Here is a 25723-nt window from a genome sequence, read left to right on the forward strand (position 1 = left end):
AAAAAATAAAAGGCAGTAACCTCAGAAAATTCAAATTAAATTTAGAAAAATCCACAGACTTCACTTTTATCTTGTGCCTTTACTACTGTAAATCTTAAGTAACATTGTAATCCTATGAATTATCACAAATTTGGATTAAACACAAAAGAGTGAATGTCTTAAGTTGCAGTTTGTCTGGAAACCTTTCCTCCCAAAATATATTATATATAAGTTATCTGTACTATATGCATATATTTAATGCAACCTCAGATAATTAAACAAAAGTATTTGATTTATGAAAGCTCATCAGAGATGCCCAGAGCATTAGGTGAGGCCTTTGATATAATTTCTGAAACTCTGAATGACTTTTTATTAAAGCTGAAACTTTCCATTTAAATATGGTGATTTCATTTATTTTATGCCGAAGTTGTTGAAACTGAAGGCTTTGCTCTTAGTTTTGGAACAACTTTATAGCTGAAAAGTGTTCATCAGTTCTGCTGGTCAGATACCCAAATATAATTGGGAACATATCAACCTGTTCTTCTTTCCTGTGACACGTAATGAGAAGAGGAGTGGGGAGTAGGGACAGGAGGCATGGAGAAGAGGAGGGAAGCAGACGAGCACATCAGAGGGCGATTGTTATGCCAGAGGGAGAAGGAGGAAAAAAAAATGAGAATCCTCATTATTCAGTACATTTCCTGTGAGTTTTAACTTATCCTTTCCCCAAGTTTTCAATAAAGTTGAGCAATGGGCAAAAGTATTAATCAGTCTCCTAGAATGTGATTTCAGTTGTTACCTATTACATGCCTCTCAGACTTCCCTAGAGAGGCATGGGCAGATGAGGCATGCATTTGCCTCTGGCTGTGAATTATGCGAAATTGATGGCAGCTTGTAAGAAGTGTCTAGACTACCAAAGTTTCTTTGGTATTCTTTCTAATTAAATTAATTGTAAAGAGTTGGAGATGAGGTCACATAAAGACTATATGGTAAACCACGTTCTTTCACTATGTGGTGTGATGGGGGTGAAGATGCTCATGAGGATTGTCTTGCTGTAGCAAAGACTTTGCTGTGATCCACCAAGAGCTGGAAATGGGTGTAAAACCAGGCCATGAAATACATCTTCCCAGGAAAATAACAAAAGGTGTACGTTGTTCAAAGAAGGCACAGGCTGTAACGCTAAAGACATCTCACTGTGATAAATAGCCAGGGAAGAATGTTTTGAACCTTTAAATGTCCTCTGATCCTTTCAGGATTTTTGACCTCTAGAATGGAATTTCTGAAATACTCTCAAAAGGTAGTGAGGCTAGTCTTCAATCCTCTCTGTGGGAATTAAAAAGAATTTTTGCTTTTGGAGATATGTGAAGTGAAAGATGTTTTCAAGAAAAATATTTGGGGGTTTGCTCATTTTCATTGTTTCATACAACTGCTTAATTGTATAAGCCCAGTTTCTGAGAATAAGCTATTTGGTAGATTTTTACACTTTGGATAGTGGAAAGCTTGTACTGCCAGTTAGATTCTAGTTTTTATGACAGATTTTTTCATCTTTAATAGTAAATTGACTAATTCATAGCAAAGCTGCAGAGATTAGATGATGTGGTCTTAGGCTATATGTAATGTTAATGAATTTCAGTATTAGGTCAGTAGGTATTTGGATGGCTGATCTGGATGGTTCCAAGGCATTTTCTGGGAAGAGTTTTATGAATTCAGGGATCTGAGTTAGCAGCTTTACCCTGGCAAGCTGTCTCACTTAGATCTGATTCATTTGCTGTACTTTCTTTGCCTTGGTGTGCTTACACTCATTCTTTTACATTTTGTTTCCTTCCATCTTTGTGTTGCTTCAGGGTATAAAGGGGCATTTCTGTAACATTTCAGACCTGAAGCTGGTCAGTTCTCCTTCTTTCCATTTTTTTAAAAATTTATTTTCTAAATAAACATGACTTTTTGATTAACTGCATTTGTGGAGAAACTGTTTTGCTAGTGAAAGTATAGACTGAGAAGCAGGAGATGGATATGTTTCCACCATTTTGGGGAATGTTGAAGGGACCTTTAAACTGCAAGTGAATGTAACTCATTTCTATGCTATCGTAACTTTTAAATGCTAGGGTTTTCCAAATATTTCATGTTACTATCCCACAGGCAAAAACTAAAACATATCTAACCATTATTTGTTGCCCAGGTACCATGTTGAGAGCTTTTCTCTTATTAAAAAAGTACTGTGAAATCAAAGTCTTAGCAGGTGATACCGTTTTACAATGCTTGATCCCTACAAAACTTCTCTGATTTTCTTGTTTTAACTAAGTTTTAGTAAACATACTATATCATATGGATGAATGATCTGATCTTTTGAAAGTAGTTTTTTGTAATTGAACACATTTTTTAACCTGAAAATATCAAGAAATATGACTTCTGACTGCAGAAGTTTGATTCATAATTGAAAACTCAGACACAGCTAGATAATGAAGTCAAATATTAATAACTTTCACAACTCTGATGTGAGGGAAGTTTACTAACTCCTTTTAAAAAATAAAAAAAAGGTTAGTACTTTGAAGGTGCGAGGCAATGTTGAATTTGCAAGGTTCACAGTACCATTTACATGGTATTCAGTGTACATGAATATTTACAAAAGCTTTGTGAAAGCAATGTTTGTCTTGTAATATAAGAGGGAAAACTAGGAAAGGATTAATGGTCTGGCTACTGTAGCAAAAGCCCTGTTTGCATGATAAAAGCTTCCTGGTGTTACAGACACCCTTTCTGGAACAACGTACGAAAAATTGAAAGAAGTCACTTGGACAGGAATAAGAGTGCTCACTGAAAAGTTAGGTTGTTAGAAATAGCACTGCGTAGATTTAAATTCATAACCAGATATATGAAATTGAAAAGTTCTAATTTTCTAAATTAAAAAATGATGTGGAAAAAGAGATTTTTGCCACTGAGAAGGATGTTATGTGGTCCTGAATTAACCGAAAATGAGTCAACCATACCACATCTAAGCTTTAAACCTGGCCTTTAACAATTGTAAAATAGTTATTATTGTTAGTATTTTGTAAATGTTTTAAAGATGTTAACTATAACTTTTTTTTCCACATACTTGGCTGACTTCATGCCTGGTATAGGTCCGCTGGCTGGGCCCAGTCATAACTGTTTGCAGCCTGATCCTACACTGCTTTTCACTAGAGTTACACTGGAACGAGCTTGCACCACTGCCATGAAGTGTTAGGGTCTCTCTCCAGCAGTGTATGTGCAATATGTAACATTTTGAGAAGCACCAGTCTGACTGGGAGCATGAAGCAAACCAGTGGAACTGGTGTATCTGTGTTATTTAAGTTTGTAAATCTTATCTATAAGTTTAAACATATTTTATGATGCTCCTTGTATGGGGAGCTGCTGACAAGGCTCAGGTTGTTCTTTGAGAGCCGTGGGAACAACACCTTTCCTTGCAGATAACAGATCATGTCTGTGCTGTACGTTCAGGGGCTATTTTCTGCAGAGATGATCTAACGTTAAAGACAGGTGGCTCAGAGAAACAAATAATCTTACGTTCTTTTTGGTCTTATCAAGTAGTTCCACTTGGTCTAAATCGGGCTTTAAGGCTATTGTTTGCTCTAATGCAATTACACATGTTTTTTACTCAGACTCCAGTGAACCAGACGTTGGCAGCAAGACTGGATAAGCCTTCTATAGGTTTTTAAAAGTGTATTACATTGTGCTGGTCCCTGGGAAAGTGTCTTCCTTGAATATGTTTAATCCTCCTTCCCTCCCCATCGTTTGTGGATGAAACTATCCATGGCGTACACTGATACTTAGTCAATTTATGTCTTACCTAAGAAAGAAGATTTTTTTTTTCCCCTGTGCTCAGTGTAATGTAATGAGAGATGTCTTTCATTTACAGTGTGGGAAGTAAACCATAAATCTATGATATCCCTCTGTCTTTTTAGTATTTCAATAACAACAGGAGCATAGTAATTTCAGTTAAAAATCTTTCTGGCTAGTAAAAATAAGGGGAAGAATTGTGTAAACACACAGATATTTGGAGCAGTTGTGAACTACTGAAAATATTAAAACCTTGCAAAAATGACACAGCATCTGCATTTATAACACTGGTGCTTGTTTCTAGCCAGGTCACTGGTTTGTGTAATAATATTGGCATATTTGATGCTTACATTCTGAGACTTACTGAAATCTCTCTCAGCCTTGCCTTTTTGTGATGCTCAGTACTTCCAGCTCCTATTGATACCACCTACCATTGGGACCACTCACTCTGTGAAGACAAGTCCTTGAAAAATAAAGTACACTTGGGATACTGAGGAGCAGCCCAAGCATCTGTATTTGAGGAAAGCTGGGGCTACTCTCACTGTTACTGTGGGCTTCACAGACCAGCATTCTGATGTAGCCTATGCAGCAGTGATAGAGTATTTCTGCCTGAGGGCTAAGGCCCAAGTGTGCTACTGGGTTGACACAGGGAGAGAAGAACACTTGCTGTTCCGATAAGGATCTTTTAGAGTCCGTGTGCACATGCAATGGCCTCCACTATGCTTTGCAGATGCTGCTGTTACACAGCATTAAGCAGGCAGAGCTTGGATGTTTCATGTGGAACAGTTATGACAGACTCCTCAGCTTTGCGTGATTGCTGAGCAGTGCAGAGTGTGCCAGGAGTAAGATAATTTAAGAAAATACCTTACACGGAGGAATGATACAACTGAAAACCGCAGTAGAGCTGGGGCTCTTTGGAAATCTGGAATGCAGTTGGAGAATGCTCGACGTGTTTTATCATGTATCTGCAAAAGACTGTTACTGGCAAAATAGAAACAAGGCAAAGGTAGTTTTCTGTTTCCTTTCTGTTTATTTTATAGTTTTTACCCGACTCAATAAAACCTAATCATGAAGTTATGGAATTAAAACCAGGGAAGTTAGGTATTCTGCATAAAAATGAAACCTGTGACAGAAGAATTTTTACATAGAAGTACATTGTGCAAAAGCTTACAGGGGTGACAGGATGCAAATTGTAGTCGTATTAGAAATAGAAAGAGTTAAAGATCCCCCATGTGCAGTAAAGGCAAAAGGGAAGCTTCCTCCTAAAGGAACCAGAGGTTCTCTGAGATGCATTATTGGGAGAGAGAGATACATAGGGGAGTGTGGGTGTATATATATATGTATGTACACACACACCCTCTCCAGAGTGCAAATGTACATGTGGGAGATTATTTGGGTGGGATATGTTTCAGTCTTAGGAGTTTCATAATGATTATGCTTGTAGAGACTTCCATCTCTGCAAGCTTTTCATTTGAACAAGCCTTATATTTGCAACTTATCTAGAAGAAGGTCTTTGAGATCCATGAATGCATGATGCTGCCAAGACCTACATTGTGCCTGGTTTCCTTTGCAATTATGTAGTGCTTTGCAAAAGTGAGGAGTAAAGTCCATGTTGTTGATCACCATGGGATCATCTCTTGGGAACAGAGATGCTGTGCTCCTGTGGAGCAAAATGATGGTGCTTTCCCTGGCTGTCTCACAGCCAGTCCTGAGAGCCTACAATGAGAGGCTCTCTGAGCTGCGAAAACCAGGTGAAGGGATCTTTTTGCTACAAAAACAAATAGCTTAATTCTGTCTAAACAAAAACTCAAAAGGTTTTTTGAAGGGTCTCTTCGGTATTTTGGGATTCAATTAGAACAGTTTTAGGGGGAAAAGAATCAGTCTCCTGATGTGAAGTAAAAATTGGAGATAACTTAAGGGAAGAAACTAAAGTGAGCTCAGCATTATCCCCTAATGGGCATTGTAAAAAGAGGCTCAGTCATTAAAATCTTAATTTTTCCTAGTCCTCCTTATAGAAGTAATATCCATTTGGAAGGCCATTTTCAACTGAGGATTCAGGAAGGGGCAGATGAGCTTTACTGTGACATGTACCAACAACATATCACCGTCCAATTGGATAATGGGATCTGTGTCTCAGGGCAGAAAACCCCCACTGAATTTTTGAGAGCAGTTGTAAGTGTAGGGAAAGGACAATCTCTTTCAGTCAATGGCAGCAGGTCTGAAATTGCTGGCAGAAACCCTCAGCTGAACTGCTACACTTTCATTTTTAGCTATCAGAATACAGTTCAGAAATAAGGAACAGAGGGCGCTCTGGCTGATAATGACTTCCATGTATATTACTTGGCCCACTTGATTATGTCCAGTGAAGCCTTTCTTAATCATAAAGCACTCTCTCACCAGAAAAGGACACATCTATTTGGTTTCCATAAGCTGTCCAAACTTGGGATGCTTGGTGTTGAGATTCAGATGGTGATTGGAATTTATTAGTACATAATTAGTACAGACCTGTCTTTCCTTTTAAGATCTGGCCAAAGAATGCAGTTTGGAGGGAGGACAGATATAGGTCATATGATGAAGTAAGGGGGAGTATTTCTGCTCTAAAGCTGTAGATAAGCCAGCACATCTTGTTGATTTTTGAGGAGGAAAAAAAGGACCTTGGGTAGCTTTTACAGTCCTGTAAGATTAATATTTTTTTTTCTTTTTTAAAAAACAACCAGCAAACCAAAAAAAGCCCCATCACTCCAGGTCTCCCATTTGTGGTCTACCAGCCTGGAACAACTTGGGTCTTCTGTGAGTGTAGTCAGAGGAGAGAAACTGCTGCTAGTTCAACCTGACTTCTCCAGTCCTAAAGTCTGATTGCTTCTTGACACAGGAAAGGAGCACTGTATCATCCTTTTTGCTTATGATTAGCATGTTCTCATGGCCAGAATGGAGTATCCTTGGGCACAGACCTGGCACAGGTTCCTGAGATGTTCAGCATGGCAGTAAGGAGGCGATTCTCAGGTCCATATGGCCCCAGGACCTCCCTAAACAAGCAGAAGAGTATCTATTACTGCAGATCTAGATAGGATTTGAAGATAAGAAGAGCAAATATCAGCAAAATCCTTCTGCTGTAAGGCAGAGTGTTAAAACTGACCATGAAATTACAATATACAGAGCCATAGGGTAACTTTGGGTACAACAATCAATCTGAAGCCCAGCCAAACAGTTGAGTGTGGCTGGCAAGACAGGGCTCCACCACCAAAGGATTCTTTTTGGCAGAACAGAAGTAATAACAGACTTAGCACGGTATCCACAGAGGGTTGTAACAAAGCTTTAGGAGAGGTGCTACTCTTCTTAGAAATGAGCTCTATTATTCTACCCGATGAACGTGAAATTTGCCAAATACCTAGTATTGGTAACAGAGTCTAGCTATTCAGAATCCTCAAAAATGCCACCAAATAACTTTATTTTAAACTAAATGCAACTAAAAACTCAGTAATAACCAAAACAAAAAGAAAAATAGTGAAGTTGTTACCTGTAGTGAGAAGTAGGTTATGTGGCACCCACAAAAATAAAAATCCAAGTCATTCAGCAGTATGAAGCACAATACTAAATAGCAGCGGCATGAAAAAGTCATTTGAGGTGGTGTCTGGGGTGGTGTCACAAAACAGTTTTTTACTGTACTCTGAGGAAAAGTTCAATGCCTCGTGGTCACTGGCTGCACATACTTTCCCAGTCTCAGTCCCAGCTTCTGCGGGTGAGCACCCCTTCGTGAACCTACTACTACCTCCTCTAATGAACTGTATAGGTCTGGAAAGCTTGAGCACCTGGGCAAAGTTAGGCAAGTCTCCTGACGTCAGGAAGAAATGAAAATCTGGAAGAGCGCTCCATCTTGTACTTGGGGACAGGCTACAACTTCTTTGCATCTAGCTATGAGTTTGCAGTAAAAATATTACCTGTTGGGATTTGAGAAAAAAGAATTGTAAAGGACAAGGCTGTAAAGTTATTCCTAGTGTTTCATTTTCTCCCATGGCTTCACAACCCCAGTAGGCAGGTGGACTGAAGCTCCTTGTGGATGTATCATGCTCCTCCCTGAGGGAGAAAAGGTCACCGGAGGTGAAAATGTTTAAAATAATTGTTGAATTTCCACTCATTTGAGTAACAGTTTATGCATAGTACTCTGGCCAAGTTACACATCTGCCATTGGAGCTAACAAAATTATTTGTGTCATAGAAGGATATACCATTTGAGAACTCTATAGTCTGTAGGGTGTTATAAAACAATGTCATCGTTGTTGACTTCTGGTTTCCTTCAGTGCCATGCTCTGATCTGAGAATTGTATGGGTTCCAAATATACCCTTAGCTGAATGAAATGCTAGAGTTTAAGACCTGGTTCTCACTTGCTAGTCAGCATACTCATGAATCTACGGACATTAATATATATTGGGCCAAGCGCAAAGTCATACGGAAGGCAGTTCATTTGATGACAGCATCTTCCATAATATTACAATGATTATTTTAAAGTTTTTGTATATTTTGCAACATGAAAGTGCACATATAGATAGTAGTTATGAGTGTAGAGTCTCACCACTATTGAAGCACGTGGGCAATTTGCCATATGCAGTAATTCTGAAATTTTTCAACAACCTCAGACACAGCCTTCCCCAAAACAGATTTACAGATAATATCAAGGATTCTACAGAATAGCTCGATATAACCCCACTTTTCTGCAATAATCCATGAAAAATGACACAATAACATGTACGATTGCTCCCATATCATAGAATCATAAAATGGTTTGGGTTGGAATGGACCTTAAAGATCATCTAGTTCCAATCCCCCTGCCGTGGGATTCACCACCTTCACACCTTCACACCGCCTTCACACCTTCCACTAGACCAGATTGCTCAAAGCCCCATCCAGCCTGGCCTTGAACACTTCCAGGGATGGGGCATCCACAGCTTCTCTGGGCAACCTGTTCCATTGCCTCATCACCCTCGCAGTGAAGCATTTCTTCCTTATATCTGATCTAAATCTACCCTCTTTCAGTTTAAAGCCATTGCCCCTTGTCCTATCACTACATCCCATTGTAAAAAGTCCCTCTCCAGCTTTCTTGTAGGTCCCCTTCAGGTACTGGATGGCTGCTATAAGATCTTCCTGGAGCCTTCTCTTTTCCAGGCTGAACAACCCCAATTCTTTCAGCCTGTCTTCATAGGAAGGGTGCTCCAGCCCTCTGATCATCTTCATGGCCGTCCCCTGGACTTGCTCCAACAGGTCCATGTCCTTCTTATGTTGGCCACCCCAGAGCTGGATGCAGTACTTCAGGTGGGGTCTCACAAGAGTGGAGTAGAGGAGCAGAATCGCCTCCCTCAACCTGCTGGTCACACTTCTTTTGATGCAGCCCAGGATACAGCTGGCTTTCTGGGCTCCAGGCACACATTGCTGGGTCATGTTAAGTTTCTCATCAACCAACACCCCCAAGTCCTTCTCCTCAGGGCTGCTCTCAATCCATTGTCTGCCCAGCCTGTATTTGTGTGGGACTGCCCCGACCCCATAGGCAGGACAAAAAACCAAAAAAACTCCGACCTCAAAAACCCAAAAAACAGACCACAAAAAATCCCTTCCACATCAATACATTTTACCTCCTAAAAAGTAAAAAAAAAAAAAAAGAAATAGACCTTCTGTGTCATTTTTTCCTTTAAAATTTATGGCACATACATAGAATATGTGACTATGGTGTACTGCAGTAATTTCCATCATTTTTAGGGTAACTTGTATGTTCTTTACTGCTCCAAAGTAATTCCAATCTCATGCCAACAAATCAGTTTGTAAATTTTTTGAGAAAAGATCCTGGTTTTACTTAGTGTGTAGTACAATAAAGACCAGGACCTTCTGGATGAGACTGTAGATGCTGCGGTAGTATAAATTAGTAATAGGAACTGTGAATGAGTTTTATGTGACACTACGGGCTCTTTCAAGAGTTTTTCTTAGGTAAACATTTAGCACTTTGTGCTTATATAAAGCTATCTGTTCAGAAACTTCCTCCTGGATACAGCTGCTCCATATTACACATCTCTGATTTATATTAGTGTATGTTAAGACAAATGATCACTATGCAACTGCTGGGAATCAGGTTAATTTAGATTATTTTTCTATATGTTCCTGACTTTTGCAAACTTTCGATTGAGCTCTCAGACAGGTTGCCTTCCAGAAAATTGCCCGGATGAGATTTTAGGGGCAGGTGTTAACTGTGGAAACCTGCTTAGTATTAAACGTACCTGTCTCATTGCTACCGACTTTGGAGACGATACGTTTAGATTTTTTTTCTGGTCATTGTTCTTCACAAAAGACCTAATTGAAAATATCTGTCAAATCATGTCTCTGGTTTCCCTCTTCTTTACCCGCCATTAATTGGACACGTATTGTGTTTGTGTGGGAAGGAAGGAGGCTCTATAGCAGTATAGCAATATTGCTGGGAAAAGAACATTAAAATGGATAAAGGGATTTCCTAGTGGTATAAATACCTGCACACGACCTCCCCATGCTCTAGAGCCCTCCTGTATATGTATATGCAGGCAAAAAGCCTGGAATAGAGTTTGAGCTGCCGTTAATCGCGCAGGATCCGTTCTATTAGAAAATAGGGGCAAGTAGCGCTTTTGCCTGTTGGAGGGTATGACTTGCCAAGCGTTTGCTTCATCTGACACCTTTGTACCCTTGAATTCTGACTCTTCTCCCTCTCTGCCTCTGATAATGCATCACAGCGCCGCAGAGTGCCTGCCGGTTTCTAACCATGCCACCAATGTTGTGTCTACAGGTACTTTTTAAAAATAATCTTGCTCTCAGTAACTCTCGTTTGTAATGCTTTTGGATGATACGTGTTCATCAAGTTCTGCAATATTTAGTGTTTGGTATCAGTGCTATGTCAGATAGTCATTAAAGCAGAAGCATTTTCACAAAACTCTGCATGATAAGTGAATCAGGAACACCCCAAATGTTTGTGTTTTAGCTAAATTTGTAACTTTCTCTTAGTTTGTTACAAGATTAGGCTCAAGTATGCTACCAATGCATTAACTTAGAACAGGTTCAAACACTGTCACTGTTATGGCTATATAGTCTTCAATGACAAGTGTCATGTAAATTAATTGAAAGTTTATTATGTAACCGCACTTTAAAATAATATAAACTACTTTAAATAGGAAATGTATTTAAAACAGGTCAGGTCTAAATATTATTTGGGGAAGCTTTCAAGAAAGAAAAACATTGCTTTACAAAGCATATTGCACACAGAATCAAGACTAAGATTTAAGTGGGATGTTCAAAATTGGTGGCAGAAGTCTCATCAATATTTTTGAATTTTGTGTGTTTATATAATCCAATTAATTGTATTTAAATACTAGGACTATGTAATCACTGAACTATCCGAGAGAGAGACAGAGAGAGAAAGAGAGTTTTCTTGCAGCCTTAAACCTGCAGAAGTGGGATTCTGGAATACAGGAATTGTTGATGGAAAGCTTTCAGGAACAGAAAAAGAAATAGTTTTGATTTATTTGAAATTGCATTAAGGTGAGAATTTTATTTGGAGTCTTAACAAGAAACTAGCCTTCTTTTGAAATGCATGGGTAATAAAACATTTTAATAATAAGAAAAAAACATGTAAGCGATGAAAACTGAGCACTGATGATAGATAACAGGATCTTATACATTAAGCAGGAGGCTCAAAATATCCTAATACGGCTGTTGGTTAGCAGTGGTAGTAGGGAATAGGAGAATTTAAATTTTGTATGAGGCCAAATTTGTGTATCTGTATCAGAGTAGTATTTTCTAAATTTATCTGATTCATAATAAGAAGTATATGGTGACAGCCAGACAAAAGTCTTTGCTCATCTGCTTCAGATTTGGGGTTTGATATTTTGTAGTTACCACCTAGGAACAAATACCACTGTAGTCAGTGGGAATTTTGTTTGCAGGATCACATCTAGCAGATGACGCTGTGAGAATAGAAGCAGTGACAAAGGATGCTAACTATAAGGAGTAAAGGTTTACAAACTTCATATGTGGATTCAGAAATTGTGCTAAACAATGCCATTCTGGTGAAAGCATCTAAGGAGGATTTGTGCACAAAATAGATGTGAAAGGATTTTGAATAATGACTTACATTAAATGTCAAAATTTTTTAAATGCATGTGACAATTCTGCATCACAAAAAAGAGGTGAATATACTTCTGTTTGAATACTATACCATGTCATACAGCTGATGTTCTGCAGTATCCTCAATACTTTAATTGTTATTATTTAATTTAAATAACATTATCCTCACTATTTAATTTTAGATCCTTATTAGCAAGTTGAAAATGCTATTTTTATGCATAAAAATTATAGTCTATGGATTATTAAATAATAGAAGAAAAAAACACCAGCAAACACTTAGATCTTATCTTAACAGAAAAGTTGCATTGCTCTAAATACATTAGTATTATTAATGCAATCTTTATTTGGGGTGCATTTATACTAGTATAAGCATGCCTGTTTTAGTAGATTTTATATCTGTATAAATGTATCTAAACAGGACATTTTACTGTTATAATTACAGTTGTAAAAAACACAAATTCTAATCCCTAATTAATTATATTGTATTGAACAACTGGAATGTGTGCTCTGAAGTGCAGTCTTTCGTATCTGAATGTTCATGAACATGAATTTTTAATATTATACTTTATAGCAGTTGTTAGAGGGGACAGTATATGCATTTCTGCACCTACTTATGCATGAGAAACAGCCATATCTCCCATTTTGCATTCAGTAAAAAAATTGTCTCATTCTTCAGGCACTGGTGATTACTGAGCACAGATCTGAAACACCCCTGTGAAAACACTGGAGATAAATTAATTGTGTGTTTGTTGGTACTGATGATGGAAAATGTTGATTTAGGCCTAACTTTTTAGAAGAGCTCAGAGTCTATCGTCTTGTTTCCCTACCACACATCCAAAGCACTCTGAAATGTTTTTAGTGGCTTGGCACTTAAGAAAATGTGACTTCTGGATGCCTCAAAGCAAATGTCCCAAACTGCTGCTTTTGGAACCCCAGGTCTTAGGTACGCATAAAACGTTGCCTTCCTTGATGCCTGTGTTCACTGTGGGGTTTGCACGACAGTGAAGCCAATCAATTTTCTGGGAACACAGGGCACGTTTTTAATGTAAGATTGAATTAAATGTGTGTGGAAGTTGGTCGGGGAGAGGAACTGGTCTCCTCCTGGAGAGTTCATTGCTTCCTTTGCTCAGCAGTATATGTAAACTGGGTTATGCCCATAGATTAGACTAAAAATAACACATTGAGACCACAGCATGACAATTTCAGGTCTTGGCTCAGAGGGTATCTCACTATTTATACTGGCAGTCTCATCTGTTGTGACCTGGCCAAGTGTCTGGACTTCCAGCAGTGTTAACCTGATGGTTATGGCCCAGAGTTAAATGCTTACTGAATGCACACAAAAACTACATACAAGTCTGCTTCTGAACTTAAGGGCTGTGTCTTGAATCCTCACACATTTTCTTACCAGTCCCATCTGTTTTGTCTTTGATCCAAACTCCTATATGCTCCCGTATCTGCTTTGCCATGACGACTGGGGGAAACACTTTGGCAGGCCTTCATTACTCTGTGCCTTCCTGTCATTATGGAAATCAACCATCTACCTATGGGGTGATGGCAGGTAAGAGACATACCCTCAACTGGATGAGCTATTAGCATGTTGATTTTCGTCAGTTTTCCTTTAGAGGGACTGATTCAAGATAGTTGCTTAAAGAAGACAGGACTGGGGTTAAGGCACTAGAAAAAGGGTTAAGAAATTAGAGGTCAGTGCCCAGAGTTTCCCCGAATCTCTGCATCTCTCAGCAAATCACTCTTGTGTCTTATTTCTCTCTACAAGACTGGGACAGTGCTGCTCTTTTTGCTCACCTATGTCCACTTCCCCTGGTGATCGTCACATTTTGAGGGACCAGGAGTGACGTACCCCATATACCTGTGTATTACCAGTACTTGGGGTGATGGAGCCCTGACTGGAGCTATAAAATAAAACAGTGGCATAATGGAAGGATAGCTGAATTCAGCAGGCAGATCATACAGATGATCGTGGATTTTTACACTCATGAATGTATGCTAGGAGCGTATGCTAGTATCCTGCTCAGTTTTCCATGTCCCAGGCTGAATAAGAAAGAGCTGTTATTCTATGCAAGTTCAAGTAGCAGTCAATGAAATAATGCAATAAACCAAATGAACAGAACTCCCAGGAAGTAATCGTGACTCAGAGCTACTCCAAAATCAAACTCAGCATTTTATTTCATTTAAGATGAAGGAAATATTACAGTAAGTCAGCATAGATGAATGCACCTGTATAGGGACTTTTTATGGATGGTGAATAGACTGCCTTCACTGTGTGCAAATGTCCAAATGCTCCTATTTAATTGTCCATTAATGTCTGTTGCAATCGTTCCTGGCATTGTTCAGATCCCCGGGAAAAGTACATAGGTACCAAACAAAAGGTATTGCTCAGAAGTTCATTGTGTTTCATTCCAAAATAAATGCATCTTCATTTTTCTCCTTTCTTTTTTTCACCCTTACATTTTAGGCATCAAACCTGCAACTCCAGAGATGCTCTCAGCAAGTCTCTCCCAGAGTCGCATCTTACAGACGTGCAGCATGCCACATCCCAATGTGGTAAACGGTGTCAGCACCTTGCAAAGCAAGTCCTTCTTGTTTTTTTTAGTCTTTTCCTTTATTTTTTGAGAAAAATCCTCTTTTGCAGTTATCCTTTGTGAAGCATATAAAGTATTCCTATGGGGTTAGATCCTCCAGTGCTGGTGAGAGCAGTCGGGGCAGTGAAGATAAGAAAAGTAAATAGAGGAAGGGGTGGGAGGTTAACGAAGCTCTGAGTTCTGCTACAAAGTTTTGTGTAATTTAGAAAATTGGGAAGGATGTCCTCAGAACCTGGAATTTACTGGCTGCTCCAGATAGACTGAAGAGTGTTAATATTTCTCCAGTTTTTTTTTTCCCCTTCAGGTCAGAGACTCTTTAGCTCTATGTGCAATATCTAGTGAAAAAACAGCCATTACTTTTAACTGAATCTCCTTGTTAAGTCTGATAATTGTGAACAAAAGGTATCATGAGATAGTTTTGTTTTGTCCTTTAGCAATTTCTTTTTAAGCTAGAACGATCATTCTGAATGTGTTCTGGGTTTTGTTGTTTTGGGTTTTTTTATTATTTTTTTCTCTTTGAGCTCTTACCTGTGTACTTTCCTCAAACAAATTTTATGCTGAAGTTAAACCAAGGTAGTATTGTCTGAGCATCAAATGGTATTTACATGGAAATATTCTTTGTACCAGAAAATGGACTGGCACATTTTAGGTGGCTCAAAATGACATAGATCCATCAATCTTGTTGTGCCACTTAATTCCAGCTGAGGCCTTGGATTGCTATTTGTTTAAATTCGGACCGTTTACCATCTTATTTAAGTGCATCATGTTTGATAAGAAGTAGGATGGTTGTGGCCTGTTAAAGTGGCTGTTGGTTGGTTTTCTTGTATTGGGACCAGAGAGAGACCGTATCTCCTAGGTGATCCTCACTCTTGGATACTTTTGCATATGTTATATAATAAATATTACAGACATGGATTATGAGATGATGAAGGCATGTTTTATTGTGTAGCAGTAGAGAATAACTGTACTGAGTTTTCTTTTTGGTGTTGCTCAGGTAGCCTGACCCCTTGCCTTTATAAATTCCCGGAGCATGCCCTGAGCGCCAGCTCCTGTGCCCTGGGCCATGGCTTCACGCCCATGCACCAGTCCCTCCTCACAGACAATCCCGCTGCCACAGACTTCAAGCAGGAGTTCCGCAGAAAAAGCAAGTCTGTCGAAGAGCCTGTCGACATGGACTCTCCTGAAATCAGGGAACTGGAGAAATTTGCTAATGAATTTAAGCTGCGGAGAATTAAGCTGGGTACGTGCTTTATGTCCATGAACAAAAGGCTGAAAAATTCCAGTGAAAGCCCAATTATTTCTGAATGTTTTATGGTCTAGCCTCTGCAATTGTCTAATCATAACTAATCCTGCTTTGCACTGCCAAACTTTCTCCATTCCTAGAAGACTTGCACAGAATTAATGAACTTCAGCTTTTTGCAACTTAGTATGCAGAAAGTGACTTTAAATTTTCCTGCCCTTAAATTATTTGTCTTAAGTGCAGAGAAAATTATTGCTGTTCATTAAATTATATTCAGTAGCAAGTGTGTTATTTTGCAGAGCCCCAAATTTTCTGCAACTTAGGGCAGCACACGCTCTAACCTCTCATATCCATCCTCTTCCCTATGAAGTGCTTCATCTAATGGCGCAATGTCATTTCAGTATGCAAGATGGGTGACATCCATGGCAATTCTTTCATACCAGTAGGAAGCTTCTCTTCCTCGTTTATTTTCTTGTGCCAAGACACAGGTACAGCAGCAACTGATATCTTTGATGCTGTCTGATAACTACTGCGGCTGATGCGAGATGGATCGCATTAGAGGGTCTCCAGTGGTGCTTGTCTTTCACTGGACAATCTTAGCTGAGGACAAAGGTGGACTCAGCCCTGTCTTTCTCACCTGTAGGAGATAGAGGTACATTGCAAAGTAGAAGCCTGTCTCACCCTTGTTTGAACTGTACTGAAAAAAAATAACATCCAGTACTGCAGATTCAGCCCACTTACGAATATCGGGTACTCCGAATGAAGCGTTGCAATTTTGAAGTTATTGCTTATAACATTACATTGTATCATTACAAAATAGGGCATCCTTCTAGCTTTATAAATGTAAACAAATTATAAGGTTATTACAGGTATCTATGCATTATCTTAACAGCTAGAAAGCTAGTGTGTTCCATTTGCAGTGTTAAAATAAGGACTGAAACACAAATTTAGGATTTATAATAGTATTTGCAACTTAGTCAGTTTTGCTGTATATCATGTATTTAATGTCAGCCACAGCAACAGAAAGGTTTGCTAGGCCCCATGCTATTAATCACTGTAATTATTACTGCATCTTCATACTGAATTTGTGAGGGAACAAAACTTCCTCTGATGCAAACAAATGACACAGAGCTTGTAAGACTGGGCTTAATGCTCTGATGGGAAAAAAGCAATTTGCACAGGAAAACTAATCTGAGGCTGAGCTTTACAAGGGAAGACAGAGTTAATACGGGCTGTGGGTCTGAGACTGAGAGAGACAGAGGTAGTGCAATCAAAATGGAGGTAAAAAGCTGCCTCGTGAGACATTCAGCATCTAAAGAGATCCTGCCTGTTCTGGTGCAGAGGCAGAAAGGGAGGATGATGAGCCAGACCCTTCAACATGGCAGGTACACATTTAGAGCACTGAGTGGGGAGCTGCTGTTACAAAGTCAGTGTCTGCATGGAAACTGCAGCATTTCTCTGATCACTTAGTTGCAAAAAATAACAGGAGACCAGCAGTGCTGCCAGGGATTAGCTTATTGCCATTGCACCATCTATAGAAATAAAGATATGGGGTGTCTGGATCCTCCTCAAATCCCTAATCTTGGAGTGTAAAAGTCCACTGAAACCAAGAGGAGACTGAACACTCTCTGAGGAGAGCTCAGAGTCAGCCACAGAGACCTCTGCGGAAAGCCCATCCTGAAGACACTGCAGGCACACACTGTTCATAAGAGTCAGCAGTGAAGGGCTAAACGTCTCAAGGAAAGTAACCCTTTCCAGAAAGCTCCAAAGTGACTTTTTTCCTCTTCATTTTTGACAGGTTATACACAAACCAACGTTGGAGAAGCACTGGCTGCTGTACACGGCTCTGAATTCAGCCAAACTACTATTTGCCGGTTTGAAAACTTGCAGCTGAGTTTCAAGAACGCATGCAAACTGAAATCAATACTGTCCAAGTGGCTGGAGGAAGCAGAACAAGTAGGAGGTAGAGAATTAAAATCCTATAAATATTGATTTGCATTTAAACCAGAATCCTATATATATGTTAAAGGAGTAGTACGTGTCTTCTATAGACTAAAGTTTTTGTTTTACCAGCTTTAAATACTAAGGCTGTGCTTATATCAAATTTTGGTTATCTTTTTTGGGTGAGCAAGGAGGGGCAAACTGAAACACATGGAGGGTACAGAGTAGCAGAAACATCACTTGGCCTACTGGAAGTAATCTCTCTCAGTCCCATCCCAGCAAACTAGCTCCACTCCTGTAGCATAGGTCAGAGCTGTTATTAGGATCTGCAGGATAGCCCATTTAGCAGCATACAGGGATTCTTCACTAGCAAAGGACTCTTCCTTCCAGCCTCTGGCATGTGAGATGTGGCCATGGGGGAAAGGATTTGAGTTCAGCTGAGGCAGTGGTCTTTAAGCCCTGAAGAAGAATAGCATGGCATAGAAGTTTTTGATGCAATCTTTTTGCTGCTAGAGGATTCCCTTCCTTTTGCCCAATTACTTTCCAGTTGCAGGAAGAGTCATGGGGTTCACTGGGCAAAGTGTACTTTAGAACAGATTGGTTGATTTAAAGGAAATGGTTTGCCTTAAAGAACAGCCTTTTCAGCTGGATGAATTGCGCAGTATGCTTGGAGGTGACAGTGAAAGCCGGGACTACCACTGTGCAGCACTCACCTAGCATGGGAAGAAAGAGATGATCTTAATGCTGCTTTTTGGATTTGCCATTGTATTCAACAGTAGGAAAGGCTGTTAAACAGCTGCTTCTGCCATACAGTTCAGCTTCCTTTGAACCAAATGTAGAAAGCTTCCTTCCCCTGTAACTGCACTAGAAACCAGAGGCTCTCCTGATGTGGCCGGCACATCACAAGAATCGCTTGTGAGGGGGTTGTGGTGGGTAGCAGCTGCTGACCGCTTGAGCTGGAGGGTAAGATCATGCCTGCAGGCAGCGGCCTCTGAGAAGCAAGGGGGGACTTGTCCATCAGAAAGTGGTGTGGAAGAGGCAAATGAATAAATGGGGTTGAGGGCAAAGGCTGTATTTCTGAAGAAAGAAGGTGAGGTAGCCAAGCGGTGTGGGAATGGACTTCAACTGCCTAGACGGTATCCCGCAGGGTAGGAGGAAGAAGGTATGTCAAAGGAGGGGGCTGAAGTATGGCTCCACAAGTACGTAGGCACAGAGCCAGCGCTGTTTGCAGCTTTACTGGTGGCACACCATCTTTCTTATAACCACTGGAGGTAAAACAATGACCAACTACCTTAAAGAAAGAAGTGCTCCTATGTATGCTGCTGTTCTTATTCAGCGGCGTTATCTGTTATGCTTTCTTCTGTCTTCAAAGAAAGGGACTTTTTTTCCTGGAGATGATTGTGCTTGTTTTCCATTCTTTGTGGAAGGTAACTGCCAGGTTTTGTTTTGTTTTTAATACAGCTTTATACAATGAAAAAGTTGGAGTGAATGAGAGGAAGAGGAAGCGCAGAACCACCATAAGGTAATAAATATTTAGGGTGTTACATGTTAGAAACCACTTTGGCTAAGATGCTTCTTTTTCTTGAGTTCAAAATCAAAGTGTTATTTTCTATTAATGAATCTCTATAGCTAGTGTTTCAAAATGTTTCACTGTTTTGAAACATTCCAGTGAAAAACAACAGCATAACCCTCCAAAACCCCAATTTGCTCCAAATATACTACTTTTCCCAATTAAAGACTTTTTTCCAACATAAGTCAACACACTTAAATATGAAAAAATATTTTATTCCAATTCTGCCCCAATTTTATGATATCTACATAGTGAATAAGGTATCAGAGCACCCTTGTTTTCATTTTGGGAGGTTCTACATTATACCAAAATAAATTGCATTATTTTGACAGAGAATTGAGGTCTGGGAAGTTTGAGGTCAAGCTTGTACACATAACATTGCATCCCTGTCCCTATCCTCTGTTACTGGATTCTTTGGAGTTCCCAAAGAAACAATTTAATGAGCTGAAGGGAAAAAAAGGGAGTTGTTCTGGGAACCTCCTCCTGTTTCTCACATCTCTGGTGGCCAACATCTACCATCTATCTAGCCTCAACTCCGTATGGAAATCAAGTAGGCTGGTAAATCGTATTACAAAACCAATTACCAAATAGGCAAAATGAGAACGTGGGGTATTTGCTTCTCCTTTAGATATCCCAGACTCTTATAACCTTTGGTGAAGAAGAATTCACTCAGGGGGCCTCCAAGGAACTGTAGCATTCTTCTACAGGAAGGGAATTTGGCTGCCTCTGGGCACAACTCCGGTGCCGTTGGGCCCTACCCATTACAGTGAAGTGCCTATTCTTTGAACAGGGATCATTCCCGATGTGCAGTGCCACCTCCTGGAGATGTAGGCTGCTCTGTTGTCCCACAGCCACAACATGTACCTTCTCCTCTCACATCCAACTTGAGACGTGTTTTTTGAGTCATAGAATCATAGAATAGTTTGTTGGAAGGGGCCTTTAAAGGTCACCTAGTCCAACCCCCCCCGCAATGAGCAGGGACATCTACAACCAGATCAGGTGGCTCAGAGCCCCGTCCAACCTGACCTTGAATGTTTCCAGGGATGGGGCATCTACCACCTCTCTAGGCAACTTGTTCCAGTGTTTCACCACCCTCATTGTAAAAAATTTCTTCCTTATATCTAGTCTAAATTTACCCTTTTACTTTAAAACCATCACCCCTTGTCCTATTGCAACAGGCCATACTAAAAAGTCTGTCCCCATCTTTCATATAAGTCTCCTTTAAGTACTGAAAGGCCACAGTAAGGTCTCCCCAGAGCCTTCTTGTCTCCAGGCTGAACAACCCCAACTCTCTCAGCCTTTCTTCATAGGAGAGGTGCTCCAGCCCTCTGATCATTTTTGCAGCCCTCCTCTGGATCTGCTCCAACAGGTCCATATTTTTCCTGTGCTGAGAACTCCAGAGCTGGACGCAGTACTCCAGGTGGGGTCTCACCAGAGCAGAGCAGAGGGGCAGAATCACCTCCCTTGACCTGCTGACCACTATTCTTCTGATGCAGCCCAGGATGTGTTTGGCTTTCTGGGCTGCAAGTGCACATTGCTGACTCCTGTCCAGCTTTTTGTCCCCCAGTACTCCCAAGTTCTTCTCCTCAGGGCTGCTCTCAATCCCTTCATCCCCCATCCTATATTGATACTGGGGGTTGCCCTGACCCAGATGCAGGACCTTGCACTTGGCCTTGTTGAACCTCATGAGGTTCATATGGGCCCACTTCTTGAGCTTGTCCAGGTCCCTCTGGATGGCATCTTGTCCCTCAAGTGTGTCAACCACACCAGTCAGCTTGGTGTCATCGGCAAACTTGCTGAGAATGCACTCGATCCCACTATGTCATTGATGAAGATATTTAACAGTACTGGTCCCAATACAGACCCCTGAAGGACACCACTCGTCACCGATCTCCATCTGGACGTTGAGCTGTGGACCACTACCCTCTGGATGTGACCATCCAATCGATTCTTCATCCACCAAACAGTCCATCCTTCAAATCTATCTCTCGCCAATTTAGAGAGAAGGATGTTGTGGGAGACCGTGTCAAAGGCCTTACAGAAGTCCAGATAAACAGCATCCATAGCTCTTGCCTTGTCCACTCATGTAGTCACTCCATCATAGAAGGCCACTAGGCTGGTCAGGCAGGACTTGCCCTTGGTGAAGCCATGCTGGCTGTCTCGAATCACCTCCCTGTCCTCCATGTGCCTTAGCATAGCTTCTAGGAGGATCCATTCTGTGATCTTCCCAGGCACAGAGGTGAGGCTGACAGGTCGGTAGTTCCCAGGGTCCGGGTGCAATGTTTCCCTTTTTCCAGTCATTGGGAACTTCACCTGACTGCTGTGACTTTTCAGATATCGTGGAGAGTGGCTTGGCAACTACATTAGCCCGTTCCCTCAGGACTCTGGGATGCATCTCATCAGTTATATTGCCTTTGATATAAGAAATAAAAAGAAGATGTGACTTTTGAATTAAGTATTCCTCTGAGGGGGATGCTGCTTAGTTAGGAGAGAATTTGGGATGGGAGATGCTTCATAGCTCATTTGCTCATCACAGCACCTCACAAGGGGTGAAGCTTTACTCTTGGGAGGCCAGTTTCTCCTCTCAGGTTCTCTACAAGCCAGTAAGGACTTGAGTGGCAGTGCCAAGACCTTGCCCAGTTTATGCAGTATGGCCTGCATGAGAGCTTTGAGTTGGGAGCATCTCTGTCCTAACTATTTTCCCCTGGCTAGAGGAACATACTGAAGACTGTTCATCTAACATTGTGGGTTTTGGTGTTGTTTTTTAACAGCTATTGAGAAAATCAGTCCTTATATTAAGCATTTTTAAATTATTCGTGCTTTTACATCTAACCCCACTGCACTGGGAGTATCAAATATGGCAGGTTGTCAAGGGCACAGATAATTGAGGGGAAGTTCAGGACCAAATCCCATATAGTAAGAAAATATTAATTGTTCCTTTGAAGGCATATAGGACCTCAGTTTGAAGACCTGAAATTAATCGGGGAGATGGACTTTATCTGAACTGCAACCTTACTCTTAGCAATTCTTAATGGATGTTTGAAGGCAAACTAGAGGTCAAACAAAAGTCCTACAAACTAAATTAGGTTAGTCATACCCTGAGCAAAAACTACTTAATTTGAATTTGTGGAAGCTATTTTATTTTATTTTATTTTATACTTCGATCAAAGCCTAAGAAGCTGTTAGTCAAAAATAATGATGTTTCTATACTTCTGTGTGTGCAGAACACCATGCTGTTAATTAGGTAGTTTTGGTAACATTAGTAAATATTGTAAAATTGACCTGTAAATGAAAGACCAACAACACATTACAGATGAAGTAATGAAAGAATTAGAACTCCAGCAGATACTTTGTACCTTTCTATAACAAAAATACCAACACCGCATTTCCAGAATAATGCATGAAGTGCCCTCTTGTGTCCAAAGAAATTACAGCTATTGCTGAAGCTAGTCTGGATGTGTCCTGGTGGCACACAAGCATGTCGCAGATACTCTGTGTTTTCTGAGAATATGTAACACAAATGGGAAGCATATTCTATCTGACAATAAGAAAAGACAGTAATCTTAACTTATTTTGTTCATTGAACCGCTCAACTTTGGTCACTGCTGACTCTGAGGAATAGATTAAGGCAGACTTCTAGAAAATGGGATGATTGCTAGAACAGCTTGCTATAATCTCTGTGATTCTTAGAAATACTCTAGTGCCCTCCCTGTAACAAAATGAGATGCAGAACTTGATACAACGTACAACATTTCCCAAATTGTAAACGATGGAGCTCTTCCCCTTTGTAAACCCAAATGATTTGATACAACCAGGTAACCCCAGTAATGTGCACTTGATGAACCCCTACAACACTGCTGTGACTGGGGCAGAATGGGTCAGGCTTCTTCCAATTCCTGTGATCCCATTCGTGTCTAGTTAGTAGCTGTATCTCCTAGAGAACATCAAGAAGCGTAAATATTTCATGGTTACCACTGAAATTGCACCAAACTCGATGCTAGTTTTGCCTGTAAATTACTCGGTGCTGAAATTCTGCGTGATGTGATGCTGTTCGTGTCAGCAAAGAACTACAGTGTACTTTAAGTCCCGTGGGTTTCCTTTATGTAGAAAAAGAGGAAAGCAAACCAAGTCACTACCTTTGGTGTTCTTACTTAACCCTCCTCCTGAGCTAGCGGTGAAAGCCTGAATGTGTCAGAAAAGTTTTTAAAGGTGAAATTTTATCCCTTTATCCAGCATCGCTGCCAAAGAAGCCCTAGAGAGGCACTTTGGAGAACAAAGTAAGCCTTCTTCTCAGGAAATTATGAGGATGGCTGAGGGGCTCAATCTTGAGAAAGAAGTTGTGAGAGTTTGGTTTTGCAACAGAAGACAAAGGGAAAAAAGAGTGAAGACAAGTTTACATCAGAACGCCTTTAGTTCTATTATCAAGGAGCATCACGAATGCCGGTAAAGCTTTTCCATGTATAGATGTGGATTTCTCTTTTGCTTTTTGTAAATCTTGTAAATACTATGTTCTTAAAAAAAAAAAAAAAAAATCAGTAAACCCCTTGTTTCTCTTACAAGCTAGCCAGCTTCAGATGTAGTGTGTTGTGGAAGACCCAATTTTAAGGTAAAGTGTTGGCAACAAATTAAATGCTACTGCATATATTTAAAGAGTTGGAGGTCTCTGCTTAACTGCAAGGAACCTGTTATGCATTATTCAACTAGAAATGCTTTCCGTGTTACCCAAGCACTTGCACTTTCCCTGTGCTGTGTCTTTCTTGCCTCTGCGGTACATTTAATGATTAACGGAGAACCCCATGTAGGTACCCTAAGCACCAGGAAATAAAGCCTTTGCGTTGTGTGTGAAGAAAAGTTACAAAGCTTGGTATCAGCAGCTGTAGTATTGAAAGTATCTTGCCTCTGCATGTCCATGCATGTGCTTTACCACCCTCCCAAGCTAACCAGCTAACTGCGCTAACCTTTGCGAGATTGTAAGCCATGGGGCACGTGGCAGGGTCCCATCTCCAGCGGTGAACACTGAACATCAGTGAGAAATTAGAACTTCAAAGAAGAGAAGGTGAATAAGCGACCTTAAACAAGCAGTGGTGACGCTGCTGAATGTCTAGTTACGGCCAAGGATGGGATACCCCCATGGGACCTTGCAGGACTGCCACTAGACTTGGGAGCCAGGTAGAAGAACGCTAGCTGAAGACCTGCCTTTCCAAAGGACAGCTCAAACTCAGCTACCCACTCACAAAAGCTGTACACCTCTGAGTGAATCATTTCAGGTAAACTCCTTGTGTAAGTTCAGGACAAAGCTATTAGAAAAGTGCCATGATTGCTGTTATTATTTAGGGTAGACTAAGCTTACCAGTATGGAGGTGTCAACGCTGTTCCTACTTGTGTGCTCTGTCTCCGCCTACCACTTGACTGCCTTAAATGGGTGCTAGGTAGAAGTGACTGTTTTTATGCTTGTTCTCAAAGGTAATTCTTGCTAATTAATTTGATGCCTTAAAGTTTGATTTGGATAGGCTTAGCTATAAAAATTGGGATACAATTTACCTTACCTTAAGACTTTGTGACTTGAGGGAGAAAAAAACTAGAGAATTATCAGGGGTTTTATTACTTTGGGCTTTCTCTGCATTGTATGTTTTTCTGATTAAATCCATGTGTGGACATACTTACACCAGAGATAGCGTGTTAGGCTAAAAAAAGAAGGCCCTTGCGCTCTAAGTGTCCATACAAAGCATTTCTTGCACTGCACATTCCTGCTCTCTTACACCCCGCTAATTGAAAATAATCCCTTATTTGTCATCCTCTAGCCTAGAGAGATAATCGGGGAAAAAAAAAACAGTGTAAGAGCTCCACCTCTCAGAAAGCCAGGCACCGAGAAACTGAATTAATGACTGTAGTACTCACCAGGGACAGATTATCCAGCCATCTCATCAGCCCTGCTCATTGTTATTAGAATAGCCCATTACCATGTATGTATTTTTGACTGTATTCCCAGGACCAAAATTAATTGAGTACATGCTAGTAATGGCCAGATACATTTTATTTTTCCATAAAACAGACCTGATGATTTAGAAAATGTCTAGATAATAGGCCCACAGAAAGCAAAAGGAGTTTAATGTTCAAGACCGCTTAGAAGCAGTGTGTACAAGTTAAGTGCTCTCTCTCTAGAGTACATTAAATTATCTCTGATACTCATTACAGTGACCACAGGAATATTCAGCTATGGAAACTAGGCTCCTAGATTTAAAAAAATACATTTTTATGGATGAATGCATTGCTATAACCCCTTATTTTAGAAGAAACCTTCAATTTAATAATTCAAAGGGGAGAAATTGGGCTATGTACTCTCTTCAGGTTGTTCTCATCACTAGCATAGCTCACCCACTACAGCAGAGGAAGACCAAGCCTTAGCCTTTATCCACCACGTGCGTATCGACAGATCATGACCTGTCCAAAAGG

General features: G+C 40.4%; 1 protein-coding gene across 2 annotated transcripts; it reads left to right on the top strand.

Moving 5' to 3' along the window:
• The first annotated feature begins 10443 nt into the window (after positions 1 to 10443).
• On the top strand, positions 10444 to 23717 carry POU1F1 (POU class 1 homeobox 1). Of its 2 annotated transcripts, XM_009467688.1 has the most exons (7): positions 10444 to 10585; positions 12596 to 12601; positions 13412 to 13477; positions 15514 to 15759; positions 17558 to 17722; positions 19162 to 19222; positions 23504 to 23717. In XM_009467688.1, the coding sequence occupies exons 1-7, from the start codon at positions 10444 to 10446 to the stop codon at positions 23715 to 23717; spliced, it is 900 nt and encodes a 299-aa protein (XP_009465963.1). The 2 variants fall into 2 exon arrangements, with proteins under 2 accessions (XP_009465963.1, XP_009465962.1); XM_009467687.1 differs by lacking the exon at positions 12596 to 12601 and having other exon boundaries at positions 13328 to 13477.
• The last annotated feature ends 2006 nt before the right edge of the window (positions 23718 to 25723 follow it).

The sequence above is a fragment of the Nipponia nippon genome, unplaced genomic scaffold (genome assembly GCF_047370975.1).
Source record: "Nipponia nippon isolate SJK-2023a ecotype South Korea unplaced genomic scaffold, ASM4737097v1 scaffold_2, whole genome shotgun sequence".
Classification (NCBI taxonomy): domain Eukaryota; kingdom Metazoa; phylum Chordata; class Aves; order Pelecaniformes; family Threskiornithidae; genus Nipponia; species Nipponia nippon.